At 45.7% G+C, this 18,712-nt stretch overlaps 1 protein-coding gene across 1 annotated transcript; it reads right to left on the bottom strand.

Moving 5' to 3' along the window:
- Positions 1 to 207: 207 nt before the first annotated feature.
- On the bottom strand, positions 208 to 10,367 carry LOC139160003 (zinc finger protein 850-like). Its single transcript, XM_070737494.1, has 2 exons — positions 10,266 to 10,367; positions 208 to 5,350 (listed from the first exon to the last, which is right to left on the bottom strand). The coding sequence occupies exon 2, from the start codon at positions 3,827 to 3,829 to the stop codon at positions 1,943 to 1,945; it is 1,887 nt and encodes a 628-aa protein (XP_070593595.1). The 5' UTR covers positions 3,830 to 5,350; positions 10,266 to 10,367; the 3' UTR covers positions 208 to 1,942.
- Between the last annotated feature and the right edge of the window lie 8,345 nt (positions 10,368 to 18,712).

Raw genomic sequence — 18,712 nt, 5'->3', positions numbered from 1 at the left:
AGAGGGGAAAAAACCAAGCCCTCACCTGTTTTTGGAAATGGTTCAAGAATTCAGACACGCACACACAAGGGAGGAAGAGACAGGGATGGAAAAAGAGAGGAGAGAGGGAAGGAATGAGAGAAAAAGCGAGAAATGAGAGAGAAAAAGGGGAGAGATAGGAGAGGTACCAAGAATTTATTTTCCTATTTTATTCATTCATTCATTCATTCATTATTTATCTATGCCGCCTGTTCTGTCTGGGTCCCTCCAGCAAACACCAACCCAAAAAGAGAAGCCAGACACACTGGTAAAAATCAAAGGCAGTTTATAGAATTCAAAGCTCAAACTCCTTGCCCCTGACTTGGTCCTGGTTGTGGGTGGCCTTTTGCAGAGGGATCATATGCAAAGTGACCCAAAAGAAACATAGAAGACTGACGGCAGAAAAAGACCTCATGGTCCATCTAGTCTGCCCTAATACTATTTCCTGTATTTTATCTTACAATGGAAATATGTTTATCCCAGGCATGTTTAAATTCAGTTACCAACCACGTCTGCTGGAAATTTGTTCCAAGGATCTACTACTCTTTCAGTAAAATAATATTTTCTCTTGTTGCTTTTGATCTTTCCCCCAACTAACTTCAGATTGTGTCCCCTTGTTCTTGTGTTCACTTTCTTATTAAAAACACTTCCTCCCTGAACCTTATTTAACCCTTTAACATATTTAAATGTTTCAATCATGTCCCCCCTTTTCCTTCTGTCTTCCAGACTATACAGATTGAATTCATTAAGTCTTTCCTGATACGTTTTATGCTTAAGACCTTCCACCATTCTTGTAGCTCGTCTTTGGACCCGTTCAATTTTGTCACTATCTTTTTGTAGGTGAACACAGTACTGTACTCCAAATGTAGTCTCACCAGCGCTCTATATAGCGGGATCACAATCTCCCTTTTTTTGCTAACACAGAACTGCCAATGCAATACTCAGATTGAGGATTCCTTTTCCCCAAGTGTATTATTTTACATTTGGAAGCATTAAACTGCAGTTTCCATTGCTTTGACCATTTATCTAGTAAAGCTAAATCATTTACCATATTACAGACCCCTCCAGGAATATCAACCCTATTGCACACTTTAGAGTATATATATATTTTTAATTAATCCTCTGTGTTAGTGAAATGATTAAACCTGCAATTCTTTGGTCTCTTATAAACTAAGCAAAATCGGGGTGATTCATTTCCAGAGCTAATCATTGGCTCCAATTATTGTTCATTTTTTTAACATCTATGGATTACTTGAAATTTTTTCAAAAGAAGCCCTGAGAGGAATGAATAAAGTGTTGGGAAGACAGCTCCAAAACGTTTAAGTTCCATTGGCTGTTGCTATGCCTATTTATTGGTTGATTTTGTTACCGTGTGTCTGCCAGTCATGAATACACTGACACTTCTGATTGGAACCTTTCGTACAGATACAACATTCAAAGGATTTCTCTCCTGTGTGAATCCTCTGGTGTTTTACCAGGGTGGAATTATCACTAAAGCTTTTTTGACAGAGGACATTCAAATGATTTTTCGCCTCTGTGAGCCCACTGGTGCATCACCAGGTAGGAATTCTGACTGTAACATTTCCCACAGTTAGGATATTCAAAGGGTTTCCCTCCTGTATGAGTCCTCAGGTGTTTCACTAGATTGGAATTATTACAAAAGCTTTTCCCACAGATAGGACAAAGGTTTTCTTTCCTGTGTGAATCTTCTGGTTTGTCAGCAGGTATGAATATGACTGAAATTTTTGGCAGAGTGAGGACAATCAAAGGGTTTCTCTACTGTGTGAATCCTCTAGTGTGTTACCAGTGGGAATTCTAACATTTCCCACAGTCAGGACATTCAAATGGTTTCCCTCCTGTGTGAATTATCTGGTGTGTCACTATGTGAGAATTCTGACTGTAACATTTCCCAGAGTCAGGACATTCAAAGGGTTTCCCTCCTGTGAGTCCTCTGGTGTGTCACCAGGTGGGAACTCTGACTGTAACATTTCCCACAGATAGGACATTCAAAGGGTTTCTCTCCTGTGTGCGTCCTCTGATGTGTCAACAGGCTGGAATTATAACTAAAGCTTTTCCCACAGATAGGACATTCAAAAGGTTTCTCTCCTGTGTGAATCCTCCGGTGTCTCACCAGGCTGGAATTATCCCTAAAGCTTTTCCCACAAATAGGACATTCAAAGGGTTTCTCTCCTGTGTGAGCCCTCTGGTGTGCCACCAGGCTGGAATTCTGACGGAAAGATTTCCCACAGTCAGGACATTCAAAGGGTTTCTCTCCTGTGTGAGTCCTCCGGTGTCTCACCAGGCTGGAATTATCACTAAAGCTTTTCTCACAGCTAGGACATTCAAAGGGTTTCTCTCCTGTGTGAATCCTCTGGTGTGTCAGCATGTGGGAATTCTGACTGAAACATTTGCCACAGTCAGGACATTCGAAGGGTTTCTCTCCTATGTGAGTCCTCTGGTGTACCAACAGTTTGAAATTGTCACTAAAACATTTCCCACAGTCAGGACATTCAAAGGGTTTCTCCCTTATATGGGTCCTCTGGTGTGTCAACAGGTTGGAATTATCCCTAAAGCTTTTCCCACAGTCATGACATTCAAAGGGTTTCTCTCCTGTGTGCGTCCTCTGATGTGTCAACAGGCTGGAATTATAACTAAAGCTTTTCCCACAGATAGGACATTCAAAAGGTTTCTCTCCTGTGTGAATCCTCCGGTGTCTCACCAGGCTGGAATTATTCCTAAAGCTTTTCCCACAAATAGGACATTCAAAGGGTTTCTCTCCTGTGTGAGTCCTCTGGTGTGTCACCAGGCTGGAATTCTGACGGAAAGATTTCCCACAGTCAGGACATTCAAAGGGTTTCTCTCCTGTGTGAGTCCTCCGGTGTCTCACCAGGCTGGAATTATCACTAAAGCTTTTCCCACAGATAGGACATTCAAAGGGTTTCTCTCCTGTGTGAGTCCTCTGGTGTGTCAGCATGTGGGAATTCAGACTGTAACTTTTTCCACAATCAGGACATTCAAAAGGTTTCTCTCCTGTGTGAATCGTCCGGTGTCTCAGCATGTGGGAATTCTGACTGAAACATTTCCCACAGTCAGGACATTCAAAGGGTTTCTCTCCTGTGTGAGCCTTCTTATGTCTCAGCATGTGGGAACTCTGGCTGAAACTTTTCCCACAGTCATGACATTCAAAGGGTTTCTCTCCTGTGTGAGTCCTCCGGTGTGTCACCAGGCTGGAATTTTCACTAAAGCTTTTCCCACAGTCAGTACATTCAAAGGGTTTCTCTCCTGTGTGAGTCCTCCGGTGTTTCACCAGGCTGGAATTATCACTAAAGCTTTTTTCACAGATAGGACATTCAAAAGGTTTCTCTCCTGTGTGAATACTCTGGTGGGTCAGCAGGAGGGAATTCTGACTGAAACTTTTCCCACAGTCAGGACATTCAAAGGGTTTCTCTCCTGTGTGACTCCTCCGATGTTTCACCAGGCTGGAATTATCACTAAAGCTTTTCTCACAGATAGGACATTCAAAAGGTTTCTCTCCTGTGTGAGTCCTCCGGTGTTTCACCAGGCTGGAATTATCACTAAAGCTTTTCTCACAAATAGGACATTCAAAAGGTTTCTCTCCTGTGTGAAACCTCTGGTGTGTCAACAGGTGGGAATTCAGACTGAAACTTTTCCCACAAATAGGACATTCAAAAGGTTTCTCTCCTGTGTGAGTCCTCCGGTGTTTCACCAGGCTGGAATTATCACTAAAGCTTTTCCCACAAATAGGACATTCAAAGGGTTTCTCTCCTGTGTGAGTGCCCTGGTGTGTCATGAGGGTGGAATTTCAACTGAAAGTTTTCTGACACTCAGGCATTCAATACATTTCTTTCCTATATTAGTCTTCTCCTTTATCCTTCTCCTTTAGTCTCTTGTGTGATTCCTCTGGTGTGTCGCCAGGTGGGAATTCTAACTGAAACTTTTGCCACACTCTGAACACTTATATGGTTTCTCTCCTGTGTCACTTCTCTGGTCTTTCACCAGGTGGGAGTTATGACTGAAACTTATTCCACAATTAGGATATTGAACAGGTTATTCTCCTTTATAGTTCCTCTGGTCTATCCCCAAGTTGGAATTATAACTGAAAGTTTTCCAAGTATCAGGACATTCAATACATTTCTCTCCTATATGAGTCTAGTCCTTTATCATCAGGCTGGAATTGTGATTTTCCCATAATTGAAACATTCAAAGGGTTTCCCTTCTGTGTTGATTTCTTTGGTGTCTGAGATGGAACTTTCCAATGAAGGTGTCCCCACAATCTAGACACACATACAGTTTCTCCCTGGGGTCAATCTACTGATGCATCACCGGACTGAAATTTTTCCACAGTCAGGACATTCAAAGGTTTTCACTTTTCTGTGAGTCCTCTGGTTCTTCACCACGATGGAATTCTAACTGAAACATTCCCCCCAGAAATGATATTCAAATGGTTTAATCCCTGTGTGTTCATCCTTTAATGTCTCAGGACCTGGGAATTTCTAACGAAACTTTCACACAATCTGTACAGTCCTACGATTTCTCCCTCCTGTGGCTTAGCTGATGTAACACCATGTTGCCATGGTAACTAAAGCATTTAGCACATTGGAAGCACTTTTGTGGCTTCCCTCTTGTTTGGAAGTGCTTCCATGAACCAAAAGAGAGCTGTTGCGTGTAAAGTTTTTTGCCCCATTCAGCTAATTTGTAAGGCTTGTCTCCTTTCTGGCTCCTCTAGTACACAATCAGCTGTTATTTGCAATGTGTACTTTCCCCACAATAGGCAAATCTATGGAGCTTTTCCACAGCTGATAATCTTGAGGAGGTCAAAAATATGGGCAATGCTTTGTTTATGTTCTGTCTGATGGATCAATTATTATTAGAAAGCAAACCCACACATGCTTAAAACATTGATCAAAGCAAAGGAATATTATTTTACAATGTCTTGCAAGAAATAATTCAAGTCTAAAGCATATTCAAGTTGACAGTGTCCATCTATAGCGCATAGATAAGACTCCAGGAAGCACGGCAGCTAAAGGCATAAATGCATAAATCTTCACTAATTAGTTGATTAGTCTTTTGTTAAATGAAAAACAATCTCCCTTGATTTTTCATGTAATGTATCCTTGATTTGTGCATAATCTACTTATTCTTTCTTGATTTTCTCTCTTTTGTCTAACAGCTGCTGGAGGAGGAGCAGAATTGCATGGTTTTCTGAAGGAAATGGAAAATATTTTGATTTCTGGCTTGATTTTCTTCCCTTTTCCACATTGCTTGTTATTTTCAGTTATTTCCCAACTACTCTTATTGCGATCCTCTTTGTCTGTAAAATTGAAAGAAAAGTGTAACTTTAATTGTTGATAAAATGGTTAGGGGATGTAAAAGAGGGGGGGAAGTATATATTAGAATGAAAAAACATGCTCTTGTACCATGGCGTTTCCCCAAAAATAAGACCTTGTCTTATATTTTTTTTGAACCCTAAAATAAGTACTTGACCTTATTGTCAGGCACTCAAAATCCCAATTGGGTTTATTATCAGGGGATGTCTTATTTTGGGGAAAACAGGGTAGAATAATCACTTACATTATTGATAATTCAAATGACACATGAAGTACTACTGAGATCCACGTCCAAATACCTATTTAATCAAATTCAGTTGTTTATTTGGGTCAATCACAAATTCTTTGCAATGGGAAGTGTTATCATCAAATATATCTTGAAATGCTGGGGATAGGTTATATAATTGCAGATATAATCATAGAGAGAAATACTGATACACCCATCAACACATGTATACATGGAGAAAATCTTTGTCTTTCACGTCTGGCAAAATGGTCCAAAATGATTACACCTGAACCTTCTGAGTTAAATTTAGAGATGTGGGGGCTTTAACTGATGAAATGATGCCAAAAGCCTGTGCAACATTTGAAGCACCACTATACTTCATGGAAGTCCTCAGCTGCAAATAAGAGCAGAAAATACTGTCTACACTCCGTAATTGGAACTGACATCTGCATCACTAAGCAGTTCAATCATTAACTATGATGTCAATGACAGTGCCAACTTACATCTATTCCTCTGAAGTTGTTAAGCAAATCACTGTGGGTTGTTAAAGGCAATTTCATATGACTGTGACTTGCAATTTCCTACCAGTATATCCACCGATTTGCTTGTCAGAAACTAGCTGAGGAGGTCACAAGTGGGGATCATGAGTGCTGCCACCATCATAAATGTGTAACTATTGGCAAATCCCAAATTGGTGCAACTCTTTTTTCCGCATTTTCAAAACCACAATCACTGCTGACATGCGGTCACGGAACAACTGCTAGGATTACTAAATATTTTGTGAATCGGGTGCACCTCTCCTTCTACTGTGTCATAATAACCTTGAGAGCTCAGGGAAGGCGTGTTAAGTGACCCAAGATGCCAAAAGGTCCTCAATAGCTATTTTTTAATGGTGCTGGATTAAGCACAATTGAACCTGGTTAATACAGTGATTCCTTGTCTTACGAACTTAATTGGTTCCAGGAGGAGGTTCGTAAGGTGAAAAGTTCGTAAGACGAAACAATGTTTCCCATAGGAATCAATGGAAAACTGATTAATGCGTGCAAGCCCATAATTTACCCCTTTTTCAAGCCAAAAATGGGTGCTCCGCTGGCAACGGAAGTCCGGAGCTGAGGTTTTGAGGACTTCCGTGTTTTTGCGATGGTGCGATTTCGCTGAGGCTTCCCTCGCTGGGAAACCCCACCTCCAGACTTCCATTGCCAGCAGAGCGCCTGTTTATGCGATCCTGGGATTCCCCACCTGGGATTTCTCTACAGCAGTGTTTTTCAACCAGTGTGCCGTGAGACATGGTCAGGTAATGCCACGAAGTTCAGCAAGTGAGAGAAAGAGAGAGAGAAAGAAAGCAAGAGAGAGAGAAAGAAAGCAAGGGAGAGAGAGAGAAAGAGAGAAAGAGAAAGAAAGCAAGAGAGAGAGGGAGAAAGAAAGGCAGGGAAGGAGGGAGAGATAGAAAGAGAGGAAAAAAGAGAGGAAGGAAGGAAGAGAGAAAGAAAGAGGGATGGAGAGGGGGAAAGGAAGAGAAAGAGGGAGAGAAATAGATCGAAAGGGAGGAAAAGAGAGAGAGAGGGAGAGAGAGATAAATTTTTTGTCCAAACTTTTTTTAGTCCGTACCCCCCGCTCAATGTGCCCCATGATTTTGTTTATGTAAAAAGTGCAGCAGCTCAAAAAAGGTTGAAAATCACTGCTCTACAGAATCGCAAAAATGCGCAAGTCAGGAGGTGGGGTTTCCCATGCAGGGGAGCCTCAGGGGAATCCCAGGATCGCAAAAACGGGCGCTCCGCTGGCAACGGAAGTCCGGAGGTGGGGCATCCCAGCGGCGGCGGGTTCGTAAGGCAAAAAAAGTTCGTAAGAAGAGGCAAAAAAAATCCGAACCCCAGGTTCGTATCTCGAAAAATTCGTATGACGAGGGGTTCATATGACAAGGTACCACTGTACATGGATGGGACAGGAAATGCCATACTTATTGGCAAGAGTTGGAAGTATGGAGCTGCCAAACGTCACAGAAGTCTCGCTGTGGAGCAGGGATGGAGCGGCCGGGCCACAAGACATGTATCTTACAAGATTCTTACTGGATTCTGGCAGTTCCATCACATCTCTCAGCTGGTCTGGGCAGAGAGAGAAACACCTTGCAAAGTCCAGAAAAACTTCTCGCGACGATGAGCAATTAACAACTTCTTGCAGCAAAAAGGTTTTCTGTATTTTGCAAGGTGTTTCTCTCTCTGCACAGATTGGCTGAGGGATGTCATGGAGCTACCAGCCTCAAGTAAGATGTATGTCTCACTCTAGGGCAGGTGATGGGGGACCTGGGGCTTTCCCCCCCTCCCACAGCAGCAGCTCCGGAGCCTCGATCCCTGCCTTGCCTCCTCTTTGCAGGCAGGAGCGTGTTTAAAATGCCACCAGAGGCAGAGCCCAGAGGACCCGAGCCAGTGCCATGGGGTGTGTCTGTGACTGTGTACACCCTAATCCTTTAGACAAGTTCAGTTTTTTCTTAAAAACCTCCACTGACGAAGCACCCATAACTTCTGAAGGCAAATTATTTCACTGCTTAATTGTCCTTAATTGTAGAAACATAGAAGATTGATGGCAGAAAAAGACCTCATGGTCCATCTAGTCTGCCCTTATACTATTTCCTGTATTTTATCTTAGGATGGATATATGTTTATCCCAGGCATGTTTAAATTCAGTTACTGTGGATTTACCAACTCTTTGCTTTAATTTAGGAGTGTGTTTAAATTCAGTTACTGTGGATTTACCAACTCTTTGCTTTAATTTAGGAGTGTGAAACTAAAGGCCCGGGGTCCAGATTTGGCCTGCAGGGTTCTTAGACCTGCAGTGCACCCGGATTTGTGGGGGCAATATGCTGGCTCTGTTAAAAAGTGCTATTGCTACCATTTTGTAAGCCGCCCTGAGTCTAAGGAGAAGGGCGGCATAAAAATTGAATAAATAAATAAATGTGTTTGCTGGCAAAAACAGAGCTCAGGGAGAGCTGCATGTGGCCCTCCTAGATTCCATTTTCAGCCATGATGGCCTCTTGCAACGCTCTGCCAAAGAAAACAGAGCTCAGGGAAGCTACATGTAGTCCAAACAGGCTCTATTTTCATTGGAAGAAGGCTGCAGCAGCCTGTTGCAGCTGAAAATGGAGCCCAGACAGCCCTCAAACAAACCCCCCCCCCCTAAGCTCTAGTTTTGGTGGCAGAGCACTGCATGGCCAAAACCACAGCTTCAATGAGTGTCATTCAACTGGCCACACCCACCGTAGCCACGCCTCCCCAGCTCAGCGATGTCAAACACAACCCTGATGCTGTCCTCAATGAAACTGAATTTGACATTCCTGCCAGGTTCCAGGTTACTTCTCTCCTTGATTACTTTCCATCCATTGTTCCTTACCTTGCTTTCCTGGGCTTTAGAAAACAAGTTCACCCCCTCCTCCTTATGGCAACCTTTCAAATATTAGAATACCCCTAGTCCTTCTTTTCTTCATGTCACCTCTAGTCCTTCTTTTCTCTAGACTAAGTAAACCAAATCCTGCAACCATTCTTGGGACGGGACATGGCCTGGCAATGGCTGGCTGGATCCTTAGGGAAGGAGAGTAGCCACATGGAAAGACCCTCCGTAAGCAAGCAGCACCCGCCCTCCGCATGTGCCTTTGCTGCACTTTGGCACTCGGTGGAAAGAGAGAGAGAGAGAGAGAGAATGGGTAGGTGTAGCTGGGGGTGTGTGTCATGTGACTCCATGGGAATAACATTACGTTGGACACACCCACCCAAGTTTTGTGGCTCTGGGTGTTTTGTTTTCTCAGGGAAATAGGTCCAAATGGCTCTTTTGAGTTTTTAAGGTTGCTGACCTCTGTTCTAGATGTTTATATTATTTTACTATTATAATACAGGGATCGGTGTTAGCTTAATTGGTCCGTAGATTCCTGGGTCTCTTTTCTTCCCTTTTTTGAAGATGGGAACTACATCGACTCTTTTCCAATCCTGTTCTAGATGTTTATATTATTTTACTATTATAATACAGGGATCAATGTTAGGTTAATTGGTCCGTAGATTCCTGGGTCTCTTTTCTCCCCTTTTTTTGAAGATGGGAACTACATCGGCTCTTTTCCAATCCTGTTCTAGATGATTATATTATTTTACTATTATAATACTGGGATCAGTGTTAGCTTAATTGGTCCATAGATTCCTGGGTCCCTTTTCTCCCCTTTTTTGAAGATGGGAACTACATTGGCTCTTTTCCAATCCTGTGTTTCAGGATTTTTGAAAAATATGGTACAATGGTTCAGAGATAATATCTGCCACTTCCTTCTGAATCCTCATGTTCTGAGAATCAGATCCTGGTGATTCATATTCACCAAACCCATCTAATTTGAGATGACATGAAACTGGCAGGAATACCCAACACCCCAGAAGATAGGGTCAAGATACAGGGGAGTCTCAATAGCCATAGAATCAACCTTCACTTGAAACACTTTTTAAATCTTCCCACCAGCAGAAAATCGCAGCCACCAGTTTCACAGTGTGCAGCACCAGCGGACTTAAATTTGGGGAGGGAAGGAACCTCCACCAGCAGCAGCAGCAGCTAACACGCTTCAGTTGCTTCTCTGCTTCCAGGCCGTGGAGGAAAAACAAACAGCCCGACTTGCTCCCGGACTCTACTCCCATCTGCCCTCCACTCACCTTCCAACCGCAGCTTCGATCCTCGGAAGAGCAGAAAAGCCGCTCTGCACCGCACTTTCCTCCAAGGAGTCTTCCGGAAGAGGAAGTTCCGCTGTCCCAAAGGTGCTTTGTCAAACGGCAACTGGAATTTCTTCTACTGTTCCCTCTAGCTCCAACCTTTCTAGCAATACAGTACTCGATGGTTTTAACTCCTTTAAGCTCCACAGATCCACAGGTATCCGCTTTCCAGGCTCCGGTTTGCCGTTTGAACCACCACATCCAGATAGGGGGCAAAAAAACATGCTTCTCCAGTTACTACCTAAGGCAGGGGTCCCCAAACTTTTTACACAGGGGGCCAGTTCACTGTCCTTCAGACTGTTGGAGGGCCGGACTATTAAAAAAATGTATGAACAAATCCCTATGCACACTGCACATACCTTATTTAAAGTAAAAAACAAAATAGGAACAAATACAATATTTAATATTTATTCTCCCTCTTTCTCTCTCTCTCTCTCTTTGTCCTTCTCTCTTTCTATTTCTCTCTTGCTTGCTTGCTTTCTCTTCTCTCTTTCTCTCACTCACTCTCTTTGTATCTCTCCCTCTTTCTCTCTCCCTCTCTGTCCCTTTCTTTCTCTCCTCTTCCTCTCTCCCTCTCTATCTCTCTCTTTCTCTCCCTCTCCCCCTTTCTCTTTCTTTCTTTCTCTCTCTTCTCTTTCTCTCACGCACTCACTCTCTTTGTATCTCTCCCTCTTTCTCTCTACCTTTCTTTCTCTTTCTCTCCCTTTCTCTCTGTCCCTCTTTCTTTCTCTTATCTCTCCTTCTCTCACTCACTCTCTTTGTATCTCTCTATCTCTCCCTCTTTCTCTCTCTCCCTTTCTATCTCTCCTCTTCCTTTCTTTCTTTCTCTCTCTTGCTTTTTCTCTCTTTCTCTCTCCCCTCTTTTTTCTCTCTCTCTTTCTCATACACCACGCCAGCAACAGAGAGAGAAAGAGAGAGGTAGAGGTCGGGTGCGTTACCGGGAGGTGGAGGAGTGAACGTGGCTACTGCCTCTCAGCTGCAGAGCCGAACAGGGGCGGAGGCAACGGCGGAGTCCGGCGCTGGGGCCGTGCGGAGCCGCTCATCCAGGGGGGCGTGGACCAGCAAGCCGCCCTCCGCTCTCTCTCTTTCTCTCGTTGCCGGCGTGGTATATGAGAGAGAAAGAGAGAGAACGGAGGGCGACTTGCCAGTCCATGCCCCCCTGGATGAGCGGCCCCGCATGTCCCCAGCGCCGGGCTCCGCTGTTGCCTCCGCCCCCATTCAGCTCTGCAGCTGAGAGGCAGTAGCCACATTCACTCCTCCAACTCCTGGTAACGCGCCCAACCTCTACTTGCAGGAACGGGTGGTGGGGCGGCGCAAAGGGGCAAATGTTTCTGTGCGAGGTGGTCACGCATGCAGCTTAGAAGGAACAATGCCGGCGCGGCCACCTCGCCGCTGACACAGCCCTTCCCGGCAGAGCCCTCCCCAACAGCTCCCGCCGCCAGCGCACACCTCTGCTCGCCCGAAGCCTGGTTTTGAGGCTGGAGAGGGGGCTTCGGGCTCTCGGCTTCAGTGGCTGCCATTGGGCCGTTGTTTTCGCGGCGGCTGCCCTGCGCTTTTTAAATGCGCCGCTTTCCTACGCTGCTTTCTCGGGCCGCTGGCTTTACTGGCCAGTGCAGGGTGGCTGCTACGACAACAACGATGCCATGGCATCTGCTGATGCCGAGAGCTGTCAAAGAGGCCCTGAAGGGGGACAGGGCGGTCCCCACTGCCTGTGTCAGCGGCGAGGTGTGCTTGCCTTGTGCCGTGGAGGGGGGGAGGCGATGGAGGTCAGGGGTTTTCAAGCAGCCGCCTTCCCCCCCCCCACACACACACACTCAGTGGACAGTTTTTCAATTGCCATCGCCTTTTCCTGAATTTCGCGTCCACTCACCGCGGAGGTGGAGGGGAGGAGGTGGAGAGGCAAGGAGGCGAGGAGGAAAGCGGGCCTGCAATTGGCCAATTTATTTCTCGCCTTTAGGGAGAGGAAGTGTTGCTGCTCTGCCATAGAGTTTCTCTCCCTAAAGGCGGCAAAGGAAGGGGCCAATTGCAGGCCCGCTTTACTCCCCGCCTCCTTGCCTCGCCACCTTCTCCTTGCTCAGCAGCCGACTGCGGTGAGTGGACAGGAGATTCGGGAGCTTATTATATTGATCAGTAAAATCTCATGAGCTGCCCTGGGCCGGTTAAAAGACCTCATCGGGCCGGATCCGGCCCGCGGGCCGTAGTTTGGGGACCGCTGACCTAAGGTGTTTGCAACGTTTCCACTGATTAAATGGTATCATGTCTTCTAGCAATCGAGCTTTGCAAGTTAGCCTATATATAAATATTATTTCTTTCTTTTTCTTTCTTTCTTTCTTTCTTTCTTCTTCCTTTCTTTTTTTCTTTCTGTACTATGTATGTATGTATTTATTTATTTATTTACTTACTTACTTAGAGTTGAAAGGGACCTGCAGGTCATCAAGTCCAACCCACTGCTCAAGCAGGAAATCCGGTTTTAAAAAAAATATTTTTTATTAATTTGCATCGACAAACATGACACACATAACATATAACACATAGTGGAGCTACAGTCACTCCGCTCAAGATAGAAGTAATCTTTATATTAAAAAAGGGGGGAAAAGGAAAAATCTTATCGTTATTTAACAACATCTAAATAGTGTGTAAAAGTATTAATTATAACATAGTAAGTAAAGGAAAAAACATATTAAAATTTATAAAAACATATATAGAAATTCTTAAATTATGACTTAGATCAAACTAGAATAAAGAAGAGAAGAAAAAAGGAATTTACATTTATATTGTAAATAATCACCATCTAATACAATAAGACTACTAGTTTCAGATATATTTAAAGTAGTATAACAACAAGGTTATCCCTTTTTCTTTATTTCCCACCAATACATAATAGAATTCTGACTTTTCTTGATTGTTTAAGCAGGAAATCCTACACCTCCCCAGCCAGATGGCAGTCCACTCTCCTCTTGAAAATGTCCAGAGTTGGGGCATTCACAACCTTCACTGGCAGACCGTTCCACTAGTTGATCGTTCTGACCAATGTGATGCTGCTTACATTACAAAGAGTATTTTATTTTTTATTTTATTCATTTGTCCAATACACAAATACATAGGAAGAAAAATAGACATGTGATAATATAGAAGAGGGTGAAAGTTAACTTAGAGGAAAGGATATATGAAAGGAAGAGAATATATAAGATAGGTGAAAGAAAGAAAAAACAATTGGACAGGGGACGAAAGGCACTCCAGTGTACTTATGCACTCCCCTTACTGGCCTCTTAGGAACCTGGAGAGGTCAATCGTGGAGAGTCTAGGGGAGAAGTGTTGGGGGTTAGGGGTTGACACAATTGAGTCCGGTAATGAGTTCCACGCTTCGATAACTCGATTGTTGAAATCATATTTTTTACAGTCAAGTTTGGAGCGATTCGTATTAAGTTTGAATCTGTTGCGTGCTCTTGTGTTATTGCGGTTGAAGCTGAAGTAGTCATTGACTGGTAGGACGTTGCAGCATATGATCTTGTGGGTAATACTCAAATCGTGTTTTAGGCGCCGTAGTTCTAGGCTTTCAAGGGGGAGCCTTGTAATTGTGCGGAGCCCTAAGTTTGTGACTGTTTTATAAAATTACACAATGAGCTTTCTTAGGTGTGACTCTCAAAACCTCTCTACCTCCCAAAACTTTATGACTGATTTCCTGTGGCTCCAAGGATTTTAGGACATGGCTACACACTCAGGCTACACACTCTAATGGAGCTAGCCTCCCCCCAGCTGGCCAGGGCTGCATCCAAAAGCTTCATGAAAGAAGATATTTTATATCTGCTAAGTGCCATGTGCAAATTCTGTAAATTTGCTTGCACTGAAGTCTCCATTAGGCCACACAGAGAAATTTATGCAGCAGGGCCTAGAAGAGAGATTTCAACTCCAATCTCCAAAACTGGGGCGTGCATGCACCAAAGTGCCAAAACCCGGAAGGGAGCAGCTGGCTGGTGTGCTATACCACCTCTGGCATGCCGCTTGGCGGGACCCAGGGGAAGAGCCTTCTCTGTGGCGGCCCCGGCCCTCTGGAACTAACTCCCCCCAGAGATTAGAATTGCCCCCACCCTCCTTGCCTTTGGTAAGCTACTTAAAATCACCTCAGCCGCCAGGCATGGGGGAATTGAGATACTCTTTCCCCCTAGGTCTTTACAATTTTATGCATGGTATGTCTGTCTGTATGTTTGGTTTTTATTATAATGGGTTTTTAATTGTTTTTAGTATTGGATTATTATTATATGCTGTCTTATTATTGCTGTTAGCCACCCCGAGTCTCCGGAGAGGGGCGGCATACAAATCCAATAAATAAATAAATAAATAAATAAATAAATGCATCCAGGGGTGGGCTACTGCCTGGACGGGGGAGGGGAGATGCAGTGGGGTAGTGAAAATTGAGCTCCACCCCAGAGCACCCAATTTGCACTGAAAGATGTTGAAAGAAAATGCAGGCCAATCTGCATAAGCCATGCCCACAGTGTGGTAGTAAAAATTTTGGTAGCCCTTCACTGCATGCATCCTATAGATTCACCATCACGGGCCTAGAAAATGGAGCCTAAGAAAGAGGGCCTAATTGCTTGCTTGCTTGCTTTATTTTATTTTATTTTATATTTATTTATTTGTTTATTTAAATTTATTTATTTATTTATTTATTAGATTTGTATGCCGGCCCTCTCCGTAGACTCGGGGTGGCTCACAGCAGTAATAAAAACAGTGTACAATAACAAATCTAATCTTTAAAAATATCTAAAAACCCATAATTTAAAAAAGACATACACACAAACATACCATACATAAACTATATAGGCCAGGGGGAGATGTCTCAATTCCCCCAAGCCTGACGGCAGAGGTGGGTTTTAAGGAGTTTACGAAAGGCAAGGAGGGTGGGGGCGATCCTAATCTCCGGGGGGAGCTGGTTCCATATATATATTCTACTATATGTGATAGAAGAAATGTTTCCCTTCCCCCAAAAAAATTATTGGAAAAAAAGAGGCAAAAATAAAAAAGCCAGGCTAATCTTTTTAGAAAGACCCTGCCATGCCATTTTTAATGCAGATGTAAAATGGTATGGATGGTGTTCTGTCTGGGTTCCCCCAGACGTCAACACCAACTAAAAAGAGTAGCCAGACACGCTGGTAAAAAGCAAAGTCATTTTATATCTTTGAAAACAAACACAGATAACAAAAACTGTTCTTACAAACTGGAATGCTATGAAGCTTCACAGAAGAGTCACGACGGCCAGACAATACAACAGGCTTCTTGCTGGCACACACACCACTGTAGATAATAACACCCACGCCTCCCCCAAGTTTTCAGCCTTCGAGGCCACAAGCCAGAATCAGAGACGCCAAGGATCGAAGCAAGGTCACAGGACTCCCAAAAGATAACTCTCCACAATACAGGAAGGGCGGGCCTGCCTTTTCAACCTTTCTGAGAACCACACCCAAACCCAGCTGTTGCCTATTAAGGATGGAAATACCTGGCTAATTGTCCCCTTCTTTGTGCTGCCCTTCTCTGCCTCATATCTATGATGGCTTGTGCATTCTCATCTAAAGACTCCAGGCTACTCGCTGGGGAGAGCTCCCCCCTGGGGGTCTCAGGCTGTTCTCCCTCCTCCTCGTCCTGACATTCCTCTTCCCCGTCTGCCTGGTCCTCCTCCTCCTCCTGTTCCTCGTCCTCCCCCACTGAGCATGGAGCCGGCAGAGTTCCAGCCGTTTCCTGAGGAGCCTCAGACTGAATCACAACACCATCCCCCCTTGGAAGGCCCCTCCCCATCTGCCAGCGGAGAGGACGTGGTTTCTGGGGACACCAGGCGTGAAACTCCCGAATAAGGTCAGCAGCGTCCAACAACGTCGCTTCCACCCAGGAGCTATCATCAGGGTCCCCCCTCCACCCATTGCACCTTGTATTGGAAGCAATCGTCCACCCAACGGGAATCCAAAATGGCATGTACCATAGCCTCAGGGAGGTGGTCACGAACACACGGGGCAGGAAACACGGGAACGTTGGGACGGAGCGGACAATCGGGAGGGACAGGGACTAACAGCGAACGGTGAAACACAGGGTGGACCCGCAAGTTGGGCGGCAAGGTGAGCCGATAGGCCACCGGATTGATCACCCTTTCAACGGGAAAAGGGCCCAGGAACCGGGGATCTAATTCGTGTCTGGGTAATTCAGAGGCTATGTATTTCGTGGACAGCCACACCTGATCCCCCACCACCAAGTGGGGCACATCCCTTCTGGAGCGGTCAGCCACTCTCTTACAGTCCTCCTTGGCCTTATTCAAGTACCTCTTCACCATCTCGTGGACTGCCTGCAGCTCCGAGAGGAAGTCCTCGGCAGCAGGCACCGGGGAATCTAGGAGGGTCAAGGGAAAGAAGCGAGGATGGAAGCCATAATTGGCAAAAAGGGGCGTGAGTCGGGTCAAGGAGTGGCGTGAGTTGTTAAAAGCAAACTCCGCTACAGGGAGGAACCTGGACCAATCAGTCTGGCGATCTGCCACTACACACCTCAGGTATTGCTCCAGTATCCCTATGACCTTTTCTGTGCCTCCATCGGTCTGGGGGTGCTGCGTCGATGCGAGGTACACGGACACATTCAGGGCCGACATCAATTCCCGCCAGAACCGGGCTGTGAATTGTGTTCCCCTGTCAGAGACCACCCGATCCGGAAGCCCATGTCACCTAAACACGTGGCTGATAAACATTTGGGCCGTGAGTTGGGCAGTGGGCACCCTAGTGCAAGGTACAAAATGAACCATCTTGGTGAGCATGTCCATCACCACCATGACTACCGTGAAGCGAGCTGAGGAAGGCAAATGGGTCACAAAGTCAATGGACACGGCACCCCAGGGTCTCTCAGGCGTGGGCAAAGGTTGCAGTAATCCTGGCGAGGCTCCAGTCACCCCCTTGGCCGTACGACACCGGACACAGGTGGCCACATAGGAACGCACATCATCTTGGATGCGTGGCCACCAGAATGTCCGAGTGACCAGCTCTAATGTTTTGAACAGGCCAAAATGCCCCACCACTGGACAGTCATGACACTGGGCCATAATCAGGCCCCTTACTGGGCCAGCGGGAACATACAGCTGCCCCCGGTACCGGAGCAGGCCGTCTTGGAACGTCCAGGGGGAATTGGGTGTTAACTCCCGCACCCTCTGCGCTACAAACCCATCCTCCTGCTGCGCCTCCCATAAACGGCGATGCAAGTCCACTGGGTCCTGGGTCGTAGCCAAAGCTGCAGGGGGTAGAACTGTCTGCAGAGGAGCTGGCTCCTTCGGGTGCGTGTACTCCGGCTTGCGAGACAAGGCGTCCGCTCGAGGGTTCTGGGCTCTGGGAGTGTACCTGATGCGGAAATTGAACCGCGCGAAAAAGAAGGACCAGCGGATCTGTCTCTGGTTCAATTTCCGAGCCATCTGCAGGTACTCGAGGTTCCGGTGGTCCGTCCATACTTCAATCTGGTGACGGGCCCCCTCCAGGTAATGCCGCCAATGCTCAAAGGCGGCCTTCACCGCTAAGAGTTCCTTCTCCCAAATAGTATAATTTCTCTCCGAGAGAGACAATTTGCGGGAGAAGTAGGTACACGTAAACAGCATGTCACCAGGACGATGGGCTTGAAGGAGCACTGCGCCAACCGCTACATCCGAGGCGTCTGTTTCTAACACAAACGGCCGAGCGGGATCAGGATGGCGCAGAAGCGGTTCCGCCATGAACGCCGCTTTCAGGGCCTCAAAAGCCCGCTGTTCCGCCTCCCCCCAACCAAACAGAACTTGTTTTTGTAACAACCGAGTCAAGGGCGTGGTTAACGTGGCATGCCCCGGAATAAAAGCCCGATAGTAGTTCGCAAACCCCAAAAGACGTTGTACGTCTTTCACCCGTCATGGAGGTTGCCAAGACTGAAGTACGGCCACTTTGCCCGGGTCCATGGAAATGCCACCTGGAGACAAAATGTGCACAAGGAATTCGACGGTAGTCTGGAAGAATTGGCACTTCTCCAGCTTGGCATACAAATGCTGCTCCCGCAACCGGAGCAGGACCCGGCGCAAATGGTCCAAATATGCAAGGCATGGTTCGGGGAATACACTAAAATGTCATCAAGGTAAATCACAACGAAATGGTCCAACATGTCCCGGAATACATCATTCATTAGATGTCGAAACACGGCCGGGGCGTTGGTGAGGCCAAAGGGCATCACGGTGTATTCAAAGTGGCCATAACGCATGCCGAACGCTGTCTTACGCTCATCCCTGGCCTGCATCCGGACCAAATTGTACGCATTGCCCAAATCAATTTTGGTGAATACCGTTGCCGTCCGCAACCGGTCCATGAGTTCAGGAATCAAGGGCAAGGGGTACCTATTACGTACCGTGA

This window comes from Erythrolamprus reginae, chromosome 2 (genome assembly GCF_031021105.1).
Source record: "Erythrolamprus reginae isolate rEryReg1 chromosome 2, rEryReg1.hap1, whole genome shotgun sequence".
NCBI lineage: Eukaryota > Metazoa > Chordata > Lepidosauria > Squamata > Dipsadidae > Erythrolamprus > Erythrolamprus reginae.
This window is presented reverse-complemented; position numbering and strand designations above follow the sequence as displayed.